This window comes from Bemisia tabaci, chromosome 2 (genome assembly GCF_918797505.1).
Source record: "Bemisia tabaci chromosome 2, PGI_BMITA_v3".
Classification (NCBI taxonomy): Eukaryota; Metazoa; Arthropoda; class Insecta; order Hemiptera; family Aleyrodidae; genus Bemisia; species Bemisia tabaci.
Window position 1 is genome coordinate 41,702,208 of NC_092794.1, and position 24,066 is coordinate 41,726,273.

A 24,066-nucleotide genomic window follows, 5' to 3' on the forward strand; every position below is an offset into this window, starting at 1 on the left:
TATAAACCAAACTAACATAATTATGATCAAGAGTCAGACTGATTGTCAAGAGCGCGAGGCAGTCAAGGTTTCCGTCCAATCAAGACTTCATAGCGCCGAGCTAAGGAAAAAACTCCGTATAAACCTTCAGGCGTTGTCAAATTTCCTTTGCTAAAACTCGAATTTCCCGGTAAATTTAAGATAATTTTTCTTCTAATTTTTAACATAATTTTGTTCGCAATTGCACCTGAAATTCTTGATAATTTTAAGAAAGAAGAGTCATAACTTGCCTTAAACATAAACATTTTATCGAAGGAAGTTTGGCATATCTCGAATGCTCATACGGCGTTATTCCTTCGCACGGCAATATAGCACCTTTTCCTGCCAACGCTACCGTCCGCGCAAAAGCGCCGTAACTCCGCTTCGGATTTTGCATTTATCTTCCACACATACTGCTCTATCACACAAAAACCTGCTCACTATCATGCATCATTTTTCCGATATGAATTTCCAATGGTAAGTCACAATCACTCCAAAAAAATAAAGGAAGTATACGTATACGCGTTAGTTTTCTCGTGGTAAAACGTTTTGTCGGGGAACGTTTAGAATGGAGTTCCGGTGTTTTTCCTTTGGAGCAGTGGCGTGTCGTGAATTGCGATGTATCGATTGTTATGCCATTTAAACCCATGGAAAGGATCGATAGACAGGATGTTCGCGGCGAACACCTTAATAATCGATTATTTACCATAGGTTTAAATGGCATAACAATCGATACATCGCAATTCGCGCCACGCCACCGCTTTGGAGAGTAGAGTGGCGGTGCGGATTCTACGTTGTGGGTTCCGAGGTGATACATCAAGAGAGGGGGCACCGAATTTGACACCAATGATTTCATCACGACTAAATGAACATCGTGTGGTCTTTTGAAAAGGCTGCACCTATTTGACTTGAATTATAGTCGTTTCTAAGGCGTTAGGCCGGAATAATTGCACCGCATTTTCGTCGTTTCTCGCACGAAAGAACGTAACTACACTTCAATGTTGCTAAATTTCTCCTCAAAAATTGCATTTTAACAAGGAGAATATTTCTGACTGAAAATTTCACTTATTATTCCTCGGATTCCATGCAAAAATTGGACTTTGGCATAAAATTGCACTGGCACATTTTTGTGAAGTAAAACAATTGTTTCAGTCAATTTGACAACCTTGGAATGAAGTTACGTTCCTTCGTCCGAAAGACAGCGATTTTGCAAAAAGAAATTTCAGGCTCTCTTGGAAAAGGACGTATATGCCATTCCTTCCCATATGTAGGTAGGTGTTTTAATGAATGAGCCGAAAATTGTAGTTCCTTATTGTAAAATGTGATCCGATTCATTCCGACAAGCTTCAAATTGAAAGCATGCATGCGCGTTAAATGGTTAAACGGAGGTTCTGAACGGATGAAATGTTTCCTCTCTGATGTTTTGAAAGATAGGTTGGTCGAGTAAAATGATTTAAAAAATTGCAGTTCCATAGTCAGAGCCGAAAAATCCATTACTCCGATTGCGACGTTATGGACCTCGTTATCAACGCGCTCTTCAACACTTCTGTGTTGAAACTGTCTGTTCATTTATTCATGTCTATATATTTCTTATGCCCTTCTTTTTTATTTTCTTATTTAATCTTTAGAAAGGACGCAATCAAAATTCAGAATCTTTAGTAAATCAAAAACAAAAAGCGCAAAAATAAGCGGATAGTAACACTGATTATCAGTCAGTCTCTTTTGGCGTTTTTTCAACTCTATGGACCCGTTCACTTCAAGGATAATATATTTTGGACCCGCTTTTGTTCGTTAGATGGTTCCTACTCATACTCATTTTTATATTTTTAACATGAGCATACAAATGGTACATAAACGTAAGTCCGGCACCGAGATATTACGAATTTTCAATGGTCGAAGCGCGCACTGTAGTGAACACGCAATGCGTGAAGTATTCCTACAGTCTTGTAGGCGCTAATATACGCTCGGAGCCAGTCGTAGGTCATTTTGAATTAACAACCCCTCTTCCATCGAGAGGATATTTAAATCGACTCATGCGAAAACCTTCTATACCTGCAGAACACATTCTCGGTTTACCTAATGCAAGAGCCTGAAAATTCGAAGGATCCTGTTGCGTATTCATAACGCTATTTTTCATAGAGCTGTTTCCATCTTTTTTAATCCCATGTCTTTGCTCTCACTCTATGAATCCTAAATGAGCCACGAGCAATCTTCATCCACTCGTTGGTGTGATCAGTCGACCGCGTCTTTCTATATATGATTTTTTATCTCTACGGCAATTAGGAGGACGGGGTGATATAAGGCTTTTGCGTATGAGCGAAGCATTTCCGAGCTCCAGGAGACGACACTTAGGTTTTACATTTCCACCTTGCACCGCCAACCTCTTGTGCCTCCGAAGGGACTCTGTACCATTTGTAACGATTCCAGTCTTAGCATAAGTCAAGTCAATAGTGTTCTTCCATAGTTTTTCCAGCTTGCAGGTTTTTGCTTTCCACTTATGGAGCTATGACGCTCAAGAAAACCCATCGTTCGCAATCATGGCGACATTCCACCGAAAACTCCATGTTTGAACCTCCTGTTGGGACATGGTTGCCTCACCAGTTGTAACAGAAGCCTCAAAAAATAAACATTTATCTACGACTCGAAGAGACGAACATTTGCTCGGTTCTAGAACTGATAAATGCATGACGCCGCAATGAGAAAAAGTGTCATTTGCAGTAATTGATCGAGGGGGAAAAATTGAATTTGGACATTTTTGCATGAGCCAATAATAATTCAATTATAATCATCTTGATTGTCCTAACCATAACTCAATTCTTATCAAGTCTGTTTGTGGTTGTTTACATGACAAAGTGTTGCGCGTTTTGCAGTAATTTTTCAAAAGACGAGCCTTTGCCCCCATAAAAGTTTTATCAAATTGTTGGCAGTGGAATAATACACTTGTCTTTAAACCTCGTCTGCAATCGCCATTTCACATTAAATTTTACGGCCTGTTTGGAAATGAGTACCTATGGCTGAAAAAGATGTTGTCGATAAGGCTGGCTGCTGGATGTATAAAACTCTTATTGCACGCAGAGATGCTTCTATATTCGTTTTTTCCTTGTGTTATTTCAGTGCTAAGCTTGTTTTTTACCTCTCCCGGAACTTAAGCTTCATTTTAAAAACGGCGAGGCTATTCACGAGATAAAAGGTACTATTTTAAAATCAGTGGCTCTGTGATAATGCGTGAACTAAGTTCTCCCAGGTATTTATGGTTTCAGCATAGGTAGTAGCGTTATTGAAAAACGTAAGAAAAATTAAAAACTTAACGTGAGTCGCTTTTCCGGCGCAAACACGCGTCGTAGACGGGATTCTTTTGACAAAAGCACGGCTTGCTCCAGCTTGACCTACCCCAACCTCTACATCTCGTACAAGAACTGTTCGTACCTCTTCGTCACCAATGTAATCCGCATCAAGTGCATCAAGAGCAGCAGATCCCGCTGCAAGAGAGGTAAATCACAGTAGGAGCCTCACCACCACATCACCAACCCCTCGCATCTCGTCGTTAACAACATCTTCTCGGCTTAACTGGCAAGGTGAGTCATTGCATGATTTTTATATCGATGATGGCCAAAGTTTGACTCCGAATACCCAATATTCAAAGTGGCATTTTTAAACGGGAAAATCGCGATATTATATTGAAATTAAGTATGGACAGAGGACTGCAAGTCCGGAATTTCCGGAAAGTACGGAAGTAGTACTGATTTTTTAAGGGCGGTCCGGACGTACTGAAAAAGTGCGGAATTCCGCAAGAAGGTCCGGAATTTTTTCATTCTTTGGTAATTTTTGTCGCAATTTGAGCGGGAATTTCAAAGTTTTGAAATTTGCCGGATTTTATCAATGGTAGGTACTGAAAAAGTACTGAATTTTTCTTTTGAGAAGATACTGAATTTCTTCGGAATGTACTGAAAAAGTACTGTAAGTACTGATTTCCGGTCAGCCTGTTTTAGTAGACATCCTGACTGATTTTATCGGCGTTAAAATCGCTGGGATTATCAACACATCGATGGCCAAAGTGCGAAACCACGTACTTTCGTTTGCGACGATGCAGACTTACTGTCATACTGTATTTTTTCTTTGGAAAAAAATCCAATGTAATTTCTTGAAAACTTCGTTAATTTTCATTTTCGATTACCTGGATATTTTCTGTTTAAATTTATTGCAAGTCATAAAGTTGACTCGTCTCTTTTCGAAAAACTAAGATAGGAACGGAAAATTTTAAAAAATCGCAATTAAGGTACGTGGTTTCGCACTTTGACGATCGATATGAGCGATTAAGTATCCTCCATCTTATCGCGATCTCATCTTCCGGCAATTTATCACAACTCTAGCACAATGCAATGAAAATATTGAATGATATTGCAATTCACGACAATAAAATCGCAATTTTTTACATTATTTGGCTAGCAAATGCATCGGTTTTGAAAAATCCACAATATGAATCTGATGTGTAGGCAATTTGCTATGCCAAATAAATTGCAACTTATTTGACTTTCATTGCAATTTTCAATAAGAGGAGCTCCTTCAATTAGTGAATAGGCAAAATAGCATACACAGCACTCCAATGGAACAGCAATCGTTTTACTATGTAATTATTGCACTTTATTACAACCTGTGGTACTTGGGTATGGTATTTTCACAATGTGTTACTGTGTACGATATGGAGTCAGGCCAAATGAGTCTTAAAGAGGAAACTCAAATTCGACCGAGTTTAACGGAAACGTATCCATTTTGAAAAGAAAAAGTCAAGGAAAAAATATTATTAACGTGAAAATTGTCGTCAAAATTTTGCCCCCAAAATTATTTTCGTGAAAGGATAAAATTCCAAACCTGTTTTTCTCGGTTCGAACTTGAAGTGACTTAAAGCGTTTATGGTATAGATTCGACCCAATTGTTCTTGCAGTGCAGTGGAAAAACCGTATAATATGGTAAAACAAAACAGGCTTTTAGTTTTTGATGCTAAACATTTTCTTATGTTCTGAAAAACATTGAGGCAAAATTTTAAGCTATTTTCATCAGTAATGATATTGTGCCTCAGCGTTAAAAACAATTTTTTTACCAAGCCTGCAACGCACAGTACCAGCGAACCTTATAACGGCCTTTTTCTCAACTTCTCCGTTTTCACACTTGAACTTTGAATTTTTATCAAAGGTTTGAAATGTTTACATATTCTTTGGAGGGAGGGGGGTGGGCGCTGAATGGGTCACACTTAGCAGCAAGGAACCGATACGATTATACAGTGTCATCAAAATTGTGTTTCTTTTGTTTAATTTAAAAAATGCGAAACATATGTACTTGCAGAAATAAAATTTGCGCGATCGTTTGCATTTAAAAATAACCCTTTTTTGATAGAGAAACTAAAAGTATTTCCTACGCTCGGTTTACTTTTAGAAATAAAGATGAAGATGCACGATTTTTACAACACTGTTATCGCAGAGTTTCCTTCTGCTAAATGCGATTCAAAGGATCCAGCGCAGTGGCCACTATTTTGATGTTAATTATTAGTATTACTCATACTTCTCTACGGTTATCCCTGTTGCATATTGTTGAAATTGAAGGCGCTTTTATTTCTGTAGTGCTCAGTTTTAGCACGCAACTGGGTAATGGTAATACGCGCGGTTTGTCGTCTGAACTCTAAAGCGACTGATGAGGTGTGATAATGATGATATTACCTGAAAACTTCATTCATGATGATCGGAAAGTGTTTCGAGGAGCACATTTGGATTGATAGCGTTCAGTAACTGCGCTGTCGCAATATTATTTCGTATTCGATGCCTGAGAAACAATACCGCATACCTGCAAACTGGCGATTTTGTCGGAAGGAGATACAATTTTGCCATTTTTGTAATGTTGAGTTTGGGTTTAAATTTTTTTAATACATTACAGCGTCATTACTGCGCTTTAATGCAAAATTGGAAAAAACTAAAAACATCAGCTCGTGTGTTTTATAGTGGAGAATGCATCAAAATCGCTAACTCATTTCCGTCAAAATTGTCAGTTAGGTAACATCGTTCCGTACCGCCGTGCTAAGGAACAACGCCGTATGAGCCTTCAGACGTTGCCAAGTTTCCTTCCATAAAAACCGAATTTACTGGAAAAATTGTAATTATCTTTTTCCAAAATTTTCAGTCAATTTTGTACGCAGTTTAATCTAAAATATTAGAAAATTTCAAAGAAAAATGTGCACGAATGTCGTAAAAAATACATGTGTTATCAAGGAAAATTTGGCAACTCTCGAATGCTCATACGGCGTTCTTCCCTAGCACGGCCCACGGGGTTCTTCCCTACCCCACAGTATTTCGATAAAAAATCAATAGGTTTACTCCAGTGGGGTGGCATACTTTTCGATAAATCGATTGATCTACCGTTTAAACATGTGGATACAATGATCGATACTTAGGGTTTTCGCAATGAACACCTTAATCGATTCTGTGCTATAGCTTCAAATAGGAATATATCGATAATCAATCATTCACGCCTCTGACGGTGAGGTGGGGGGGGGGGGGCTTACCCCTCCCCGTTCCGCCCGTGTCCGTATGTCTCTGTATCGATTACTGGATCGAGTATCGAATCGCACACACAATTATCGTGGATCCACCTCAGACATGGGGTGATCTGACTGATCTGTAGCGTCGTTTGGTCTTTTGAGCTGGTTGAAAATCAGAATTGGGACCCGGCTCGGGTACCAGATTAATCTGCAGCGTTGAGTTTGTCCAACATTCACAGTCGTATGGCTCGTTACTCTCGTCACTGGTCCCACTATGACGTTGACCCAGAGTCGCCGACAAGAGAAATGCCACGTTGCAGTGTTGCCATACTGTCTTAATATTTTTTCGAAACTAACTAGCTTTGATAAGTGATTAGATGAGAGGAGGTGCTGGATTTGATTTTATCTCGCGCTTGGCAGCTGGCATTTAATTGCCGTTCATTTTTAATTTTTGATATGAAATAGTATTAGGGGAGTCCTGAGTTCCAATTTTAATGTTTTAATGAACAAAAAATGAAATTCCTTCTTGAGCTATTTATCACAAATAAAAAAGTAGTAAGCCATTCGTAATCGCACAGTTATCCCACTGCACTGATGTTCAATTCTGTTAGTGGATTTCGTCCAATTGAAAGTGGGCTTCAATATCAGCGCGAAGTCAACAAATCTTTACCTGTGAGCCCAAATTGAATGTCTACTCGAACGTCACATTTTTATCGCTTTTTACGCTAAGATGGATAAACGATGCTGTAACTGACAGAGGTTTACATCGTCCATTTGAAGTTCGCCTTCAATTTCATCGGATAGGCAACAATCATGCCGCATAGCACGCATCTATTTGGAAATCACCCAATGCTACTGCTCCATGAGCTTTGATTGAACCCACTGGTAGGAGTCGTCCGTTTATCATCAAAATCGCAATTTTGAAAGCCTTCTCTTTGCGTAAATTTTTAAAGTTATCGCAGTCCGTGGTTTTTATATATATGTCCTACTTTTTGTCTTGGGTCGTTCCAATGAACTACTTGGTTCAATCGTATTTATTAGGTAGCAAATACAATGCATATAACTTTAAGTTAAAACCTTGTTAAGTTGATGCACTTCAAATATTAAAATTTAAAAAAATGTATAAAAAGAATCAATGCTGTCCTGAGACCATGAGAGGTGGTGCGAATTTTTTTACCTTTGATTATTCACTCAATTTTCATTACACGAAAGGACGGAAAAAACTAAATATGATGAAAAAAAAATGTCTTTACGAAAGGCTGCAAATTACTATAATTTTTTGAGGGTTCTCCCTTAGATTGAGGGTGTCACCCAGGCCTCTTTAACGTGGCGGTTCAATAATCGCGCCCTACGTAAAAAAAAAAAAAAAAATCACAAAGCTGGCACTGGATGAGGTTTCTGGCGAGCTAAAAATTTCCAATTCGGCAACCAGCAGCCTGAACTCGGAGCATTACGTCGCTCCTCTGACAAAAGAGCGTATCTCGATTTTCTCGTATGCCCTGTTCTCAATGTAACTCTATGATTTCCGGGGCTCATGTAGGAATTTAGATACGCCCTTACGTCAGAGGTGCGACGATTAGAGCTGGGGCAGGGGATCGAAAAAGGAACAACGTCATTAGTGAAGATTTACATCTTGAAGGACATGCAGCGCGCCTCGGGCCACAGGGATCTTCGCATCCCACGGTGTCGCATGTCGTCCAAGTGGCATACCTATGAGAGGGACAAGTCTAAGTGCCCACTCGTGAAAAATTTGGCATCGCCCGCGAAAGACCGCTAATGCCCACAAAACCTCAAATTTCGGAGGAGTAGCTTTTTTGCATCAAAATTTATCCCTCATTATTTCTATTTCTGGGACGATCGCATATCGAAGTCAGGTTACTCAAAAATTAATTGATTAACAAGCAAAAAGCTAGACATGGTCCCCTACGTGCTCAAAAAAGAGAGGAAGAATAGAGAAAGAGTATAAGAATGGAAATGAGAAAAAGGAGTTTAAAGACGCACCGTGCACCATTTGGAACGTGTTTAACAACTACCCCAGGTCGCTTTTTGGGGAAGGGAGCCGAGCCAGTAGTTCAGTCTTGAACTGAAGGGCTCATAACGAACAATGAGGTGCATAAGTTAAATTTGGGGGAAATGATACATTCATTATTTCAATTAGAACTTGTCTTAAACCATTTTCTGCGAAAAATTCATGATTAAAATTCAATATTTCAGCATCAATAAGTGAGTTTGAACCTTTTTCCCGCCATAAGGTCTCGTGTAACTTTGGAACTTTAAAACATTTATTTCTCGAAATTGTAAAAACTGCACTGATCCAACTTGTCCGTCAAGCCCCCCAAATTCAGCTAGTCGTGAATTATCCCTTCTCAAATATTTAAACTCGAGAAACAGTACACGTATTTTTAACGTGGAAGTAGGTAGTTGATAAACTTTGTCCCTAACATTGAGTCTTACTGCAGTGTACAACATCTAACATTTTTTTCCTCGGTCCAAACTTGTTGCGATTTGGTGCATTTACGATAAAATTGATTGTTTCTAAACTTACCTTTTTTCCTTTAAAACAATGGAACATAAATCAGAGATTTTTAAGTTTTACGATAGAGATCGGCATTTTCCAACTTCAACCATTCCGATATTCTGCACAGAATTCGGCGAAAATTTCAGGAACCATGCATTAATTGAGCAGCATAGATTGCAATAAATTGCAACTACATCACATTGCTAACTCACCGGAGTGCTGTGTATGTTGCCTATTTACCATTTGAAGGAACAATTTTCATTGAAATTTATCGCGATAAAATTGAAATTTTCCATTGCATCGCAAATTGCCTTTCTTTCTGACACATGGAACTCATTTTGTAGATTATTTAAAATCGGTAATCGTGGACCACATGACGTAAAAAAAAACCGCAATTACATGATAAAAAATTTATTTTTTTAAATTTGATTAAATCGCAATTTTTCCTTCATTTTTCATATTGCACTGTGCTACTTGGGTACTTGTATCCTTTAAATAAAGGTTAAATGTGAAAAGAAATCTACAACGTTGTAAATCGAGGTACTAAAGTTAGACAGATTCAACTGGAATGAGCGTAACTACATCAGACGTTGGAGAATTTCCTTACAAATTGTATTTTTTCAACTTACAAATAATCAAAATTTTGACTTGAAATTTTGTGAATGCATTTTTCAAAAGCCAGAGTGCATGTACAGAAAGTTTTAAGGTGTCGTGTTGTTGGTCTCTCAGTTAAAACGTGGAACTTGAGAGAAAGCTAGGCGACGTGAAGTACAGTTAGGCTGATTCTGGTTAAAAACGTACATTTTGACTTTCGCCATCGAAATGTTGCAAGCTAAGTACTAACGTCCCATTATTGGCAGAATGATAGCCGTGTCTATTGCCTTGGCGGCTTAGAATCTCCTCCATGCCTTGTGGCTGATTGTGTGATAGCTTAGCAACGCGCGATCCGGCCGCTATCAAGAAGAGTTTTCGCTTTCGATCAGTGCTTGATTTCCGCGTGCTGAGTTTCGCTCATCTTCTAGCGCCTGTTTGGCGGGATGCTTTCAAATCCGCGGTGAAAAGTGCATGCATCCTGTGTTGTGATTTTTTTAATGAAAATGACCGCTTCTAGAAGACATCGATTGGGAAATTAGTGTCGTGTTATTTGTGATACGAGTGGTGCAATTTTAAAAATAGTGAATTCGTCCTAACGTGAATTAAAGATTGAAACAAGAATGGGGTAGAAAGAGAGCAGTGTCAAATTTTGCGCGAAGGTGTGTGCCAAAAGGAGATCTTAATCATTCACACCTAAACTTCCACCTCACAAAGTTTTTGTTAAATAACTGCATCGTAAAATTTAAGAAAACATCACAAATATTTCAGGGAAAATGTTTTAATATTTTTTCACCAGTAAAATCACGTTTCCCATATTCAATTCGTGTTCCGGTAGAAAAAGAAACGGGGAGAGTATAAGTAAGTTTCCATGTTTTTTGTTTTTTTTCATAGCTCTTTCCCTATTGTTCAACATATTCTTATTCTCCGAAAGAAAAATCATTTTCATGACATTTTTATAGTGAAATTTTACGTTGAAGCTCATCGTGGGCATCCTCGCTGTTTTAACGGCTGAAGCGTATCATGATTATCAGTAATCACTTTGACTCTTCATTGCTCTCCAAATCATTCGTCCGGCTTCCTTTAAAAAAATAAAATAAAATAATGAATGTGAAAACACACAAAGTTGAAGAAGTGACCCAGCACCGGTCAATCAACAGTGTAAACGCCTTTCACGACTGTCCTCACCACCAAGAACACTATCCATCCTTTGGACGTCGGTGTCTCATCGTCCGCATCTAGTGGGTTTTTTTTTTTTTTTTTTTTTTTTTTTTTTTTTTTTTTTTTTTCCCTCCTCGAAAGGATACCTCCTAGCCGACGAGTGCATCTGGATCTGTTTTTCTTCATTCTCAATATTTCACTAAGCAATTGGTAAGTTCCAATTAGCCCCTCAAAGTTTCATTTCTTATTGATCGAGTCATTTTGAGAGATCCACAGAACTGATTTTCAAAACGTCTTGGGCAACGCGGAGCCAAGAATCTCTAGCTAGATAAATCTGCTATCCTTCAAGTCCCAAACTTTAACCCAGTCTTGTTTTTTTGCTTCTAGATGGCTTTTGAGGGCCCAAAGCGCCCCAAAAACCTTGAGTGATATGAATGCGAAGTGAAATTAGCATCATAAAGTGCATGAAACTCCGTAAAAAGAGTAAATTCGGCTCGGTAATAGTGAAAATCACTCCGTTTGGAGAATATCCTCTGCTCCGAATTCATATCACTCGGGGTTTTGAGCTCTGTATGGACTGCGACACAGAATTTCACACCAAAATTTTTACCAGTGCAGAGACTCTTAAAAGCCTCTCCAAATGATGTTCCTAAATCCGAAGGAACCAAAAAATTCATGATACGTTTTTGGTGTGGTATAAATTTAATAAAAATAAATTCCGGCTTTCAGAGCCAAGAACGACTTGACATTGGTCAGTAGATATTTAAAGGGCTGAGTTTCCCGCGAGATTTTTTCTATCAAGTACTTTTACAAGGATCCGGAAACCTCTATCCGAAGATGAGCATTAGGTATGAAACTTGGCAAGGCTCAAAGTTAAGCCATCTTCACTGATGAACCTGGTTGATTCATAGAAAATGTGAAGGATCGGCATTGCTGACAAAGCACAAAGTAATAAAATCAGTTACTTTATCACAGGGCAACTTAATAATTGCTATTTTGCTTCTTATGAATGCGGGCGTTTGGGCAGGGTTCCAATCCGCGTTGAAAATTTTCCAGGTCTGAGAAACCGCGGAACAGCATAATGTTACGGCGCACAGTGGATCGAGTCAATAGGAGAGGTCGGACAAAATTTGGAAACTTTAAACGCTTATAACTCCGTTTATACAAAATTTTGAGGTTCTAAAAGTGGTTCCATTGGTTTTCTCGTGAAATTTTCTACTTGAAACACCCCTTGAAATGTAAAATTTGACGAGATAAACACCAAAATTTGCAGTTTTAGTCAAAAATTTCATGTCCGGCCTCTCTGATTGACTCGATCCACTGTGCGGCGCGGCGCCGACTTGCTGGAGTCCGGAATCAGCCAGGCGAGGTCCGCTGTTCTGCCGTGCTAATGAAGAACACAGCAGATGAAAATCCCATTTTTAAGAAAATTTAAAGACAGGGGCTGGGGCTGTCCATAAATTATACGTAACGCGATTTGTCCCAATTGTAGACTTCCACTTACCCCTTGCAATGCAGCCATAACGCTGCATGGTCTGGAATCACGCAACATTTTCCTCGCCCCCTCTCCCTTTTTCACTCGAAACTAGGGACCATCGAATTCAAAATGGACGTTTGTGTAACCTCCATAAATTAGCAGGGGTAATGAATTAAATTTAATAATGACTAAAGAAATGAATATTTGAAGCCTATTGACTTAAAAAAATCCGTGTGTTGAAGAAAAAAACAGTCGGATAGAAATGCAGTGAAAAAAACAGGTAAAAAAATGTATATTGAGTACAGTCAATGGTAATCTGCAAAATGTATGTGTAGGCAACGTTAGCGCCCATGTGGTCACCTCAATTGTCACGCGTTTCCGGAACACTCAAAACATTTCCTTTTATCGAGCGTGGAGAGGTGAACTAACGCATTTGCAGTTCGCCTACAATTTTCGGTGTAGGCAACACGAGCTTTCCCGCGGTTGAATAGTGGTATCACAAATAGCTTTTTACCGAACGAGTTGAGGTTACTTCAATGCCATGTTAGTCCGCCTTCAACTTTTAGCGTAGGCAACACGAGCTCCCACATGGTCGAATAGCGGTATCACCGTCAATGTCTTGCCTATTCAAAAAGCACAAAAAATATCATTTCACTGAACGTGACGAGGTGATTTCAGCTCATTGGCAGTTCGCCTAAAATTTTTGGTGTAGGCAGCACGAGCTTCCCCCTCAATCTACCAATAAGAGCTTCACTCGAACTACTTTACGTCATTTCTTGAAAACTTCGGTGATTTTTCTTCTCCGCGTGAAGAATATTCTGTGAAAATTGAAAACCATGATGTTGGCTTGGTATTCTTTTAACAAATAAAACAGGAGCGGAGATTTTGAAACACCGAAAACGAGATACGCATTTTCGCAGTTTCACTGTCCATACTCCACCCATTGACAATAAAAGCGCATATCATTATTTTGCCGGTGACGCAGCTGTAGTGAGTAAAGATACACATGTTAAAGTTGGACTGTACCCACTAATTCATTGAAATTATCGTGATGTCTACGATCTATTTCACGAAGATTTGTTTATTTGGTGATAGTGACTCCTTGAACCGATCTCATTTGCAACGCATAACCGTGAACTTTTCGTGAGTTTGGTTCGCATTACAAACTTCGAAAATATTTGCGAGACGAAACCACACTACAATTCCATTCACTTTTTACGTCAGTAAAAAGTATGTTCTCAACTCTTCCAGCTACTGCGGTAGATAATAGTTGCATAGTTTTCATGCCGGAAGTTCCGATTTGTTGCAGGAAATGCTCATTACGTCTTATTAATATTTTTATCTTTATATTAAGAGTGGGAGTTTGACGGGATCTCGGGAGTCGCGAAAAAATACTTAATCGTTGCATCAGCGGACTCCTCTTTTCAGTCTTTATCTCGATTTAATTTTTTATACGTCTCATTAAATATGAGATAAAAGCTTTTGCTAAGAAATGCGGCGTTCACTTTTATTTCATCACCTTTGCTATGTCTATTTACAATGTGTGCCTAGAGGAGGAGGAGGGTGAAGGCGCTGTCTCTTATCAAATGCTGCATTTTTCTTTCCAACACCTTTCCGTTAGGTACTTATTAACATAAGCACGGGGATCGACAACGAATTTCCGAGCCACGTATTTCGGTTTGCGACGTTGCTGACTTTTCGTCATACTTTATTATTTAAATAGAAAATGACGCAAAGTCAGTTTATTATAAACTTCCCTGATTTTTTTTCTCCGTGAGGCGAGAATTCTCTGGAAACTTCAAAAAACGATTTTGATTTGTTCGCCCTTAAAAAAGAATCAGAGATTTTAAAACACCGCCAACGAGGTACGTTGTTTTGCGATTCGTGGTTGCACCTTCGAAATGCAGTATTATTACAGGAGCCGTTGCCTACATTTTATATTGATTTTACAAAATTAAAACTTTAACGCGATTGCTTTTAAATTTTTTCGTAAAATTAATCAGGAAGTCTCAAGTCTTTCTCAGTCTATCTAAATTACTTGTAGAATTTGACTAGTCAATCAACCATGTGCTTAGAGACTGAATTTTCAGCAAAAATTTTAGTCTCAGTGCCTCCATTTACTGAAGTCAATGTTTAAGGTCGGTTCCACATCAAATCGACGGTGAAAGTCCCAAACCACGTATTTCGTTTGCGGTGTTTTTAAAACCTCGCCTCACTCCTACCTATTTTACTTCTTTTACAGAAGAAAAAATTAATATCATTTCTTGAAATTTTCATAGAATTTCCTTTGCTCAGAGAGGAAAAATTATGACTGATTTTGAAAGTAGCCGTTGAGTAGTCTCCCATGCAAAAAACGAAGTATGACAGGAAGTCTGCAACGTCGCAAACGGAGATACCTACGTGGTTCAGGAGTTTCACTGGCTTCACACTTCACACCCACTCAACTAGGGTGTCGCGCTGTTGTCCGGAGGTCAACATTCTGCCCGCGAGTAGTTTTCCGGAAGTCGGAAAATCCGGAAACTTACTCTCATTCTGTTATCAAGACTCTGTTGAGTCTAGGAACGTAAATACGGATTTCCTTGAGGGGGGGTTATCTTGAACTTCGACGTTATTTCAGCGCTTGCGGAAAATCCGGTCAGAGTGCGAAATGTGGAAGTGGTTGCAAGTCTAGTCGATTACCTACTTATTGTTGGTGATTTCTGCTTAACTGAAATAATGGATAGCAGTCAGAAAATTTCTCGTTTATTGTGCCCGTCAAATTGCCCGGTTTCCCGTAGATTTCATAAATTTCTATCAAGGAAGGGTTTTGAAAAAAATGCGGCTGTTAAGTAACATAAGTACAGAGAAGTAGTCTGTGGTCTACATCGAAGGCGTAGCCAGAAATTCTTAATTATAAGGTTAGAGGTCCAGAAGTAAAACACTCCCTCAAAACATGATGTTATTCATTCATTTTTGTTTAGTTTTTAAAGTGATTCGATGGACGCTACATTTTGTGCATGCGACGTAACGCATCGAACAGTTCCGTTTTCTCAGCCACTTGTCAATTTTTTCGAATTTTGAGATCGCAATTCTGTTGTCAAGAGACTAACAAATTCACTTACCAATTGGACGTATTTCTATCAAACGGACCTAAGAGCCATAGGGTGAAGAAGGTAGAGGGGGGCTTGGATTGGCGGCGGAATTATTCCGTCCTATACTTGCAATGCTTTTCCATGGTGCTTAGGTCCGTTTGACAGAACGCGCTATCCGGGATTCTAAATTCCTCAAAAGGAACTCAAATTGGCGCTTAGTTCCGTTTGATAGAAGTACGTCCAATTTTGACAGACAAATTCAACATAATAAAGGCGTGGTTTTTTTAGAGGAATGATACGCCTGTATTACGTTGAATTTGTTTGTCAAAATTGGTAAGTGAATTATTTAGTCTCCTGACGACAGAATTGCTATCTCAAAATTCGAGAGAAATGACTAGTAGCTGAAAAAATGGAACGAATCTATGGGATATATCGCACGTCGTTTTGACACAAAATATTGCGTCCATCGAATCGCCCTAGATGAAAAAACTTGAATTATTTAGGAATCTAGAATTCATGACCCTCTTAGTCAAGTGTCCGGCCACTTTCAACTATCCGTGGATTACTAAAAATTGATAGAGTGACGCGGTGCAACGACATTGCAGCAATGCTAATGAACCTAGCATAGCACGCGCCGGTCGATGTGGCGTAACCTGAACGAAAACAATGTCTGCCAAGAATATTGTTCACCCTCGCTTCACCTCCGGCGAGGCACAATCAGAAAGGCTTTCGGAACCGAAAACTGACGATGTCGTATGTACAAGGAAGTTGAGACGGCCTGACACAAGGCAAAATTGCAACACGTTTTGAAACGTGATGACCATGGGGCTCGTCTGTTTCGCATACGAAAATATTATTAAGAACGCACCAGTAACGATAAATACTCACATACTGAGCATTATCATCCTAAATTAAACATAAATTGGTTGATATAAAAAATACCATGTTCAGATTATATTAACTAATCACCAGAGTATACACATATAGCTTATAAAATAAAAATAAAAACAGATTTAATCTAATCCTTAGTCTAAAGATAAATCAGCAGATGTTAATTATAGAACTATATCCTATCATTTTTTGGATGATACCGTTATTTAACCCTATTAGACCTCCAAAAACTGTTGAACTAATTGTAGCGAAGAAAAATTAATAAAAATTAATAAATATTTATTACTCGGACCGCGTTTAGCAGAAAGGAACCAGGCCACATCAGCTATTGCGAAATTTAACTGGGCAATTTAGTCCTAAAATCAAATCCTAGCACGCATGCTCTGGGATACCCTGTATACTAGAAAATTGTCGATTGCGGCGATACCAAATAATGGATCTCCCGCCCTTCCCAAATGAATCTTTTCGCACCTTTGTTGATCTCTTCCCGTCGTGTTTAAGCGAAGTATCTCCAACGAAACACCCGAATTTTTTTTCAGCTATTTTCTCAGCGTTTTCTTCATTTTTTGAATGTAGGGGGGGGGGGGGATTAGGCTTGAGTTACGTAATTCAAAAGGGAAGTGTAGGGCTGCATTACGGGTCCGTTACAAGAGGGGAGGGGTAAAAAATCGAGGGAAAAGCGTCACGTAATACTTGAATAGCCCCTAAGGAAGTTGGCACACCCGATGACTTGAAAAACCTCCTCTTTGACATCCTTTTACTGGACATCCCCTTCGTCGCTCCCTGGGAGGATCTCAACCAAACATTTTTATTGACAGTCTTTTTTCCGTTTCCCGTCCTTTTTACACCATATTTTTTAAAAAAAAATTGTAGGTATTTAAATCAGCAATGCTTATATTTCTACATATGTAATTATTCATGGAAAGGAATGCTGCACGCGGAAAAACTAAAAAGTACTGTGCTAATTTTTTTTTTTTTTTTTTTTTTTTTTTTTGTATTTTGCACGGTGGCTGCACATGTAATTAGTCATATGTTGTCGTCATGACCCATGCAAGAACCAAAGCCAAAGGGGGCGTTACATAGCTTCGGCGCGATTAGCAAGCGATAGGCGCGCGGCGCGTCGCGTCGCGTCGCGGAGAAACTGTACCACGGCCCTTAGTGAAGGCCAATGTCAAGGTCAGTCATTCAGTCGAATCCACATGTTCCGCCGATGGACATTAGATTTGCACACTGGGTCATCAATGCACCGCATCGAAAATGCCTCGCCTCAACCGTGAGCAAAACAGGTGCAGGATGTGCAATGATGTGACAACGCGGCTCATCGCATACAGGGTGTCCCAGGATTAAGTACGAATATATGAAGGAGTCGATTCTTTGGGTCAAAAGAAGGAATTTTTGTGGTATAACTATTTTTCCAAAAACGCTTTCCCTGGGGGCCACCCAAAGGCCCGTCAGAATTTTAAAGTTTTTTATTAAGATTTAATTACTTAATTGAGACTTTATGGGGGACCCTGGTAAAAATTGGCAGTAGAATCTGTGTTCCAAAATACCATAGACCTAAAGCCGGCTGTAACATTTTCAATAGCTTCTGTAGCCGGTTGCACAGTTTCTTATAGCCTTTTATAGCCGATGGCGATTTAGCAACAGCCAGGCGATAAAGTGTATGCTACATGTTACTAATTACGGATGCTAGGACTTAGTGAGTTTTTGGACTACCGCTCTATTTTTGGGCCGTAGTATCTTGATTTATTTTGCGCGGAAAGCTCCGTACTTTTGAAGGATGCCTGCCATTCCTAATATGTTGGAGCGCCTTCAATTTCGTTTGATACTGTGCAATACCTCTGGTGTGAAATAGTTGCTTCAAGCGCCGTGGCACGCTGCGGCGCGGCGGGCGGGCAGCCAGCGCGAAAAGCGCCTTAGCGCCTACAAACCTAACAGGGATACGTCACGCATTGCGCAATGCGTGAAGTATCCCAGTTAGGTTTGTAGGCGCTGGTGCGCGCTTATCGCTGGCAGCACGCCGCTCCGCTCTGTGTTATGCTCCAATATAATCTTGCGGAGTCAGCGTTTTTTCAAATCATGATTTTGAAATGTTTGCACATCCTGTATGGATTATTCTCATTTTAATTGATGAAAAAAAATATGTATTAAAGGAAAATATAATGTGTGTTTTGTGAATATTATGTTGGCTCCGTATCAAACTCAATGATTTACAAAGCACACGAATTTCTACACAATTTCTTATAGCCTTTTATAGCCGATGGCGATAAAGTGTAAAGCCCAGCGATAGGAACTATAGCCCAGCTGCATACTTTTTTTATCGCTTCGTATAGCCCGGCTATATGATTTGCTCCGCTTTCTACAGCCAGCTATATGATTTTCTATTGCCTTCTTTAGCCGGCTATAAGAATTCCTATGGTATTTTGAAACGCAGCTCCTATCGCCAATTTTTACCAGGGAGCGTATTGAGGAGTGCCAAGAAATACAGTCTGCGCGGGGCTGAGCTTGGTAAATTACGGCTCTGCCCCAACTTTGGAGCTTATTACTGCTTTAATCTGACCTGCCTAAGGATGTGGGTTTCAGAAGCACCGCTCCGAAAATTTGTAATCAGCGAAACTACCATGCGCCATCCATGCAATTATATTTTTGCAATGATATCTATTCGTTATGTGTCACAGGCCGAAAAATAAGGAATGGATTTGGACAGCATTTGGCATGATTTGGGCCAATATGGCAAATACCAATTCATCAACAACATCTTACTCGGACTCGCTATCTGCTTTTCGGCCACCTCCTCGATGAGCTACGTTTTTACCGCCGGAGATCTCGACTACAGGTGCGTTAATACCCTTAATATTCGTTTTTGAAGATTACTGGCGAGTATGAAACTATCTTATTTGGATTGCATTTTGCAAAAAGGAACCACTAGCATTGCAATGATGCTAAGATTGTGCAACTTCATCTTTTGCAATGAAATTGCGGAAATCGTGAAAAACTATGAAATTTAGATGGTATTTTTGTCTTAAATTTACAGTTTTTAGCGAGTAAAATAGAAACCATTTATGGATAATCGGATTTTCCTCCGAGACAAAAGAAGTTGCCCAATCTTAGCAACATTGCAATGCTAGTAGTTCCTTTTTGCAAAATGCAATCCATTTAATTTTTCTTATTTCTGCTAATCCTAGTAACGTGCGCATTATCAGTAATGCGCTGAAACGGGAACTGGCGCGACCAATGAACGCTACATAGCGTTAATGGTTACAACTTATATCCAGGCAGAGGACTCCTTTCTCAGTGACCATCCGTGTTGCATACCCGGGACATGGAAGGCTTTTACTTAACGCGCCGCTCTTTGCGTCAAGGCGCACATGCTGCAAACAATTTTATGAAGGATGGTAAACTAATTCACAAATCTCTCATTCCTGCGGGAGGTGTATCTCTGTCAATTTTTCAATAACAATTATACCCCGGTTAACAGTACGTTACACTAAAAAAAATGATTTTTGGTAATCGGATGTTTTTTTTTTTTATGCAAATGCTAAGAAATAGATACACTTAGACGCATTTTACCACCATGGTGCGAAGGGCGCGAATCAGAGAAAAATTATGTGTTTTACATTTTAATGCCAAATTTGCTGGCTAAGCTTCAAAGCACATGGTAAAATGATTGAAAAAATAATCGAGCTACAGGCCAAAAATAAATTAAACAAATAATATTTCAAACTACATAGCTTATCGCTGCTATCACTCTTCTTTCCTCTTGAATTTTTCCTTATTTTGATTTTATTCCAAGATGTAGTTGCAACAGATTTGTATTATCCCTTTAATTTGCTAATAGTTTTGTAGCTTTTTTATAAATTTTTCCTAATTTTTTTGGTAAAATGTTTCCACTTGTTGGACTGAAGAAGACCGCAGTTTGTTGGCGGTCGAAACGTTTGTTTTATTTCCCGTTAGTTTTTTATTATTTCTCATCTCTATGTAGTTTGAAATATTATTTGTTTAATTTATTTTTGGCTTGTGGCTCGATTATTTTTTCAACCATTTTACCGTGTATCATGTGTTTTTTTACAAGTGAACCATTTGAGCCTGTAAATCGGTCTATAACTAAATGTACGACGTTTTGTCGGAATTCAGGTGCCGGATTCCGGACTGCGACAATGTTGAAGGGAGGCTGGAATTTCTACCCAGTGGCTACGATTCGCGGTACCGTTCAAATCGGAGGCGGAGGAGGTGCCGTCCAAATGCGACCGATTCATGACTGCGCCCGACTTCCAGGACGATCTCAACGTCATCGACGCTTGCCCATCGGCTCGATTCAGAACCAACGAGACTGAGCGCTGCTCCCACTGGGTCTTCAAAGACACAGAGAACACCATATTAAAAGAGGTTAGCGTCTCCACGATCCCTCCAGCCTTAAATATCTGTATGCGTGAAGACTTCCGCGCATGTCGACGGCGAAAATCCGCAATCACATATCTCCTTTGCGGTGTCTGAAAATAGCCGCCTCTATGTTATTTTTTGAAAGAAGAACAAATTGACATCATTCCTTGAAGTTTATGCAGAATTTTCTTCGCACAGAGAAGGAAAATCACGGCAGTTTTAAAGAATTGCCGTTGAGTAGTTTTCCGTTTTAAAAATAGAGTATGACGGGAAGTCTGCGTGTCGCAAACCGAGTTATGTGATTTGCCGACTTACACCGTCGATGTCCATCGTCTATACTCTCCCAATGAAGATGTTCTACCGAACACCATGGGTGGAACTAGAAACTTTTCGTGGGGGTAGAAAGGCACCCTACAGATAGAGAGAGATTATGGAAGATCACTTTCGCCACTTTCGTCCATTAAATATGTTGCATAAAATCAATGAATATTAATGGCCTCCGGATTATCCGAAATTTTCGTTATCCGAACCGGCCGACCGCCACATTAGTTCGGATAATCCGAGGTATAGTGTAGAAAAAAAAGAAAAAAAATATTAAAAAATTATCCCTTCCTCAACATTATTGCGTTGAGCTGACATGAAACGTATGACACCGACCGCTATGTCACTGATGCTAACATCTATGTGCTGCTTTTTTCAGTTTGATCTGATGTGCGACAACAACAGATGGAAACTGACACTCGTAGGAACAGTGAACAACATTGGGCAGTTTGTCGGTCTCCCAATAGGCGGAATGATATCGGACGCGTAAGTCAACTCAATTTAAATTGTCGCAACGTCTCTAAACCTCACCTATCATCCGCACATTAGCAAATAATGATGCGCCCTATCGATTCTGTTTTTCGGCAATTTACGAGCCTAACATAATTTTCCGTTGAACGAATTTGTAGCTCTCGAAGTCACCAATCGGACGTATTTTTGCTAAACAGAACTAAGCGCCAATTTCAGTTCCTTTTGAGGATTTCAGAATCCCGGATAACGAGCTCCGTCAAACGGAACTAACAATGAGCGCCATAGAAAAGCATTGTGAGCTTGGGACGGAATGAGCTCGTGGCACCAACCGCCCACCCCCTCCCCTCTTCCCCCATGCCGCTTAGCTCTATTAAGCAGAAATACGTCCAATTTATCCACTTGCTATCTACGTCTGCCGGTCTTCCCCATAGCTCCAGAAAAGAGTTCGAAAATTCCCCGCAAAATTTTGTAAAATTGAATAGTCTGCGGCGATTTTGAGCTGTCCACGGCGAAAAATTGATCCAATTCAAATTTCCATGATGATAGATCATCACCTTCCCGGCAAAGTATCACAAGCGCCATGCGACGTTTAAAAATTTCCGCCGCCATTATATTTTTTTACAGAGAAATTGTTCAACGAAGCTGTCCGAAAATTACACCGAATTTTCTTTGTGCTGCCGATAAAATTTAGTGAAATTTTCGAACAGATTCAACCAACAATTTCTCAGTAAAAAAATAAAATGGCGGCGGAAATTTTTTAACGTCGCATGGCGCTTGTGATACTTTGCCTAGAAGGTGACGAGATGTGTCATGCACTTACTTAGCAAAATTCCTCCCATTTTTTAGAGGGCCAAGTAGATGGGGGGGGGGGGTAAGCAGGTCCCCTCCGACCCCCCTATTTCAGCCAATGGAAATCAGAAGGAATTTGGTACTCCGTTTGACGCCATAAGAGATTCAACAGGTACCGAGTGCCGAGGTACTACAGATGTATGACCGAAACATGAACTTTGGGCAGCTGTACCTCGAGTTTATTGACGCACGATCCGAAAACTTCAGAGATCCATACGAACTGGACTTCCTGCATGGGATCCAAGATCCCATGCATCGTGTTCAAGTCGATAGCATACAGGATGAACCGGAGTTATGGTGGAACCAACCACCAACAATACTTTTACTTTACTAAATTTTAATCCTGAAGAAATCACATACCTATTGTCGGATTGTCACATTTTATCGTAAGACGTCGGATAGTTAAAATCAATTAGTGCAAGTCTATACTTTTCTGTGGTTTTTGGCGTTTTTTTTTTTTTTTTTTTTTTTTTTTTTTTTTTTTTTCGGTACGATAATGGTTTTCTAATCTTGCTTTTATGTCACAGGTACGGTAGGAGATTCCTTATGGTGACGGGAACTCTTTTATCGGCCATGTTTGGAATTATGCGCGCTTTTTCAACGAACTACATAATGTTTCTAGTCTTTGAATTCCTAGACGCTGTGGCTTCAACAGGCGTCTTCGGGGCAGTATTTATAATTGGTAAGCACTGCTACAAATAAGTCACACGGAACCAACACAACACGGAAATAGAGCAGGGGAAAGGACGCGCGTTGATGACGGCGCAGAGATACAACTATTCGTACCTGATGGATGTCCATGTTGCGTCTGCCAAATTGAAGGCGCTTTGGCGCGAGGCTTGAACTGGAAATGCTTCGCTTTAAAGTGCCAACAATGTGTCACTCAGATACGGGAGAAAAGTTTTAAGAAACGAGTCGGTCTCTCTTATTTTCAGATGCGTTGATACTCGATTTTTCCTTTTTTTCATTCCGATGCCTGATCTTTTTTTTATGATGTATTTGTAGACTTATATCTAAAGCTCGTATACATATTATACCAGTCTCATTCAACTCGCGGGGCGCTTTTTCTAGCAAGCCTTGGGTCAGTTTGACCCAGCTTAGGCATCTATGAGTTAAGAAAGAAGCAACGAAGGGTAAGTGTGGCCAATTTTTTAGGTCCATGCTAACCTCTGACCTTAAAATTTAAGCACCAGAGAGCATCGACGCGTAGTTTTTGGAAGACATCAAAGTTAGGACAGTATTGCCAAGCATTGAGCAAAATGAACACAAAGCTAAAAAAGAAATTTGTGGGCGAGCGCATTTGCAAACACACATATTTCATATCAAAGGTAAAGAAACGAAAACCCCTACTTCGATTTAAAATTTTCGCTTATATTGATTGTTCTGTCCGAGAATTTTTCGTATGTCGAAATTTTAGAATGTTATTCCGAAAACCATTCTTGGAGGACGAAGGAATATCTCTTAAAACCAGAAACACGTGAGAAGATGATCTACAATATCACAAATCGAATTATGGTCTCGTTTTTTTCGTCGAAATCTATTACAGATTTTTTTCTCATTTTGGTACGCTGCGGCGCAGCGCGGCGGGCGGGCAGCCAGCGCGAAACGCGCATTGGCGCCTACAAACCTAACAGGGATACTTCACGCATTGCGCAGTGCGTGAAGTATCCCTGTTAGGTTTGCAGGCACCGTGTCAGTGCGCCACCGCTCCGCTTTGTGTTAGGCTCTGATATTTAATCTCGTGGAGTCAGCGTTGTTCAACTCATGACTTTGAAATGTTTGCTCACTCTGT

General features: G+C 39.8%; 1 protein-coding gene across 1 annotated transcript; it reads left to right on the forward strand.

Moving 5' to 3' along the window:
* The first annotated feature begins 3,042 nt into the window (after positions 1 to 3,042).
* LOC140224096 (solute carrier family 22 member 2-like) lies at positions 3,043 to 22,991 on the forward strand. The gene is made up of 5 exons (XM_072297329.1): positions 3,043 to 3,593; positions 18,932 to 19,089; positions 20,388 to 20,639; positions 21,334 to 21,440; positions 22,802 to 22,991. Exons 3-5 carry the CDS (start codon positions 20,508 to 20,510, stop codon positions 22,974 to 22,976), a joined length of 414 nt encoding a protein of 137 aa, XP_072153430.1. The 5' UTR covers positions 3,043 to 3,593; positions 18,932 to 19,089; positions 20,388 to 20,507; the 3' UTR covers positions 22,977 to 22,991.
* The last annotated feature ends 1,075 nt before the right edge of the window (positions 22,992 to 24,066 follow it).

What these genes read in the sequence shown, in the direction of transcription:
- LOC140224096 (XM_072297329.1), top strand. Translation starts at nt 20,508, where the DNA reads ATGACTGCGCCCGACTTCCAGGACGATCTCAACGTCATCGACGCTTGC. An exon ending in AGAACACCATATTAAAAGAG is followed by an intron (nt 20,640 to 21,333) that starts GTTAGCGTCTCC and finishes TGCTTTTTTCAG; the next exon opens with TTTGATCTGATGTGCGACAA. An exon ending in GGCGGAATGATATCGGACGC is followed by an intron (nt 21,441 to 22,801) that starts GTAAGTCAACTC and finishes TTTATGTCACAG; the next exon opens with GTACGGTAGGAGATTCCTTA.